This window comes from Oratosquilla oratoria, chromosome 4 (genome assembly GCF_046742065.1).
Source record: "Oratosquilla oratoria isolate Oo_2021 chromosome 4, ASM4674206v1, whole genome shotgun sequence".
NCBI classification, from domain to species: Eukaryota; Metazoa; Arthropoda; class Malacostraca; order Stomatopoda; family Squillidae; genus Oratosquilla; species Oratosquilla oratoria.
The window spans coordinates 83205266-83207765 of NC_134780.1; the positions used below are offsets into that span (position 1 = coordinate 83205266).

The window sequence follows — 2500 nt, forward strand, 5'->3', positions numbered from 1 at the left end:
CTTTTTCCTCCTTCTCATTTTAGCTCCTCATGGATGACGGGCCAGTCCTGTATCCCGCCCATTGCCCTGGGTCAGAAGCAATGCAGCAGGACACAGCACATCCACAGCAAGGCCGCTTCACTTAATTGGCGACCCATATTTCCTCTTCGTCCCCCATACATAAAAACAGAAGACGGGAGAAATCCCTTTGGGCTCCGTCAAAATATCTTTCATACATAACCACTCCTAAAACACCCCATTTCCCACCCCCTTTCTCCCTTGCACCATAGTATCCTATGTACACAGCCATTCTCCACTCACCCCTATCTCCACCCCTCTCCCTATCTTGCTCAACAGACATTCTCCTCTTGCTCAACGCCCCTTTCACCCCATCCACCTCTGCCTTCCACACCCCTTTTACTAAGCTTTCTTCACTCATTCTTTCCATGTGTCCAAACGATCCCAATACTCTTTCACCAACCCAATCTGCCATCTCCTTTTCCACCCCAGCTCTCCTCACCTCGTTTCTCACTCTATCCAACCGTGTAACCCCTACCATACTTTACAGACATTTCATCTCAAACACATTCAAACTTTTCCTCTTTGCCTCTCTAAATTCCATATCTCTGCCCCATACAGTGCTCTTGGCACAATAATCTTTTCTTATTTCTTCGCATCCACTCCCAAATGCCTATTTCTCATTACACTTTTTTAATCCCCCAAGGTATTTACTTGCTTCTCACAATCTACAATTTACCTCCACCTCCACTCCTCCCTTTCCTGCAACATACGGCCCCAAATACCTAAAGCTATCCACTTCCTCCGGCCTCTTTTCTCTCATCTTACTTCCAACACGCTGCCATTATCTCTCTCCTTGTACATCTCATCACCTTACTTTTACCCACATTTATCTTCAACTTTCTTTTATCGCATACCTTCCCAAACTCCGTCACTAACTCCCTTAACCCTCCATCTCTGACCCCGTCACAAGTGCAGTGGCGTCAGCAAACAACAACTAGCTCACCTCCAACTTTTCTCCATTTTCTATAATCATTACCAGTCTCCTGCCCATTACTCTCGCACTTACCTCCAACACCAACCCATTCATGCACACATTCAACAGCCATGGAGACATGACACATACCTGACGCGGTCCTACCTTTATCTCAAACCACTCGCTCTCTCTCCATTTCTAAATTTAACACAGGCCCTATCACCCTCGTAAAAATTCTTGACTTCCATTAATTAACAGTTTTCCCCCCAACTCCATATATCTACAAAACCTCCCACAATGCCTTTCAGTCAACCCTACATAAGTCTTTTCTAAGACATAAACCCCCAAAAATCATCCTTACCTTTTCCTAAAACTTTCTCACATGTCTATCTTACCACAAAAACCTGATCCACGCAACCCCTATCTGTCCTAAATCCACACTATCCCTCAACAATTACTCCCTCTGTACCTCTCCTAGTCATTTCAATTAAAACCCATAGACAAATATCTATCAAGAGAATTAAGAACCGTATTAGCACGCTTGCGATCAGATCACCACCCAGCACCAAAATGGCCACAGAATCAAACTGCCCAAGTTGCAACCGTTACGCATAAGACACATGACAACTCATTCTGCAATACCCCACACTAACAAAACCTAGACAACAAAACATTTCTACCTGAGTTAGAAATTTTAGATACACCTTTACGGACCAGAGTCACCGATAATTATTTTATGACTGGAGACTAACCTTTACTCAAACGAAGAATGCTGACCACTTTGAACTTCTATCATCCTTCCTTTTTTTCCCCTTAATATCTTCTTCACCACTTCTATAAATCCATGTTTTCGATGCAATATTGTTCCAATACCGCTCCTCCCCGACTCCATCACTGTGCTTCGTCTTTTTTTAGTCTTCTTACACCCCTTCGTCTCTTTTCTTTTGCAATCAGCCTATCTTACCTTCCATTCCCTAACCTATCACAGCTCCCAACCCGTTTCTCGACGTTCTCCCCTCTTCGTGGGACCTCGATCAGGCTGTTTACACACACACACGCCTCTGCCGCCACTCTCTCACCTACCCAGCCCGCCCAGGCTCTTTGTCGACGACACACGACCGTTAAAATGGCGGGAGCTTTTCTTCAATCAGTGCTTTGTTGATGTTAGAGAAGAGCCACTTCTGAGAGATTTTATTCGGGTCACAAGGCTGCATGCTTAGTTTTTTGTCGCCGATGACTTCGAGGCAAAGGCCGTTCATCTTCTCTTGTAATTGCTGCAGGTTCTGTAACAGAGAATGGTTTTGTCATCACTTATTTTTGCATAGTTTAGAGCAGTGGTACTCAACCTTTTTTTGGCCATGCCCCACCTAACCACCTAATCCTTGATGTCCCCCATGTGGTGATATATTCTTATCATTTGAAAAATAAAATCCCCTTCAGCTGAAAAAGCATAAAACCTTGTTTTAAAACCACTTCAAAAGAAAAAGACATCAGTGAAAAATAAACAAAACAAATTGAATCAAATAG

General features: G+C 43.8%; 1 protein-coding gene across 1 annotated transcript in view; it reads right to left on the bottom strand.

Annotated features, from left to right (window-relative positions):
* LOC143024998 (polypeptide N-acetylgalactosaminyltransferase 10-like) overlaps positions 1-2500 on the bottom strand; it is a 27295-nt gene that overhangs the window by 2 nt on the left and 24793 nt on the right. Inside the window, exon 12 of the mRNA XM_076184592.1 lies at positions 1-2256. This exon is cut by the window's left edge and continues 2 nt beyond it. Coding sequence (XP_076040707.1) covers positions 2095-2256 — 162 coding nt within the window. The 3' untranslated portion in view covers positions 1-2094. The remainder of the gene's footprint in view (positions 2257-2500) is intronic.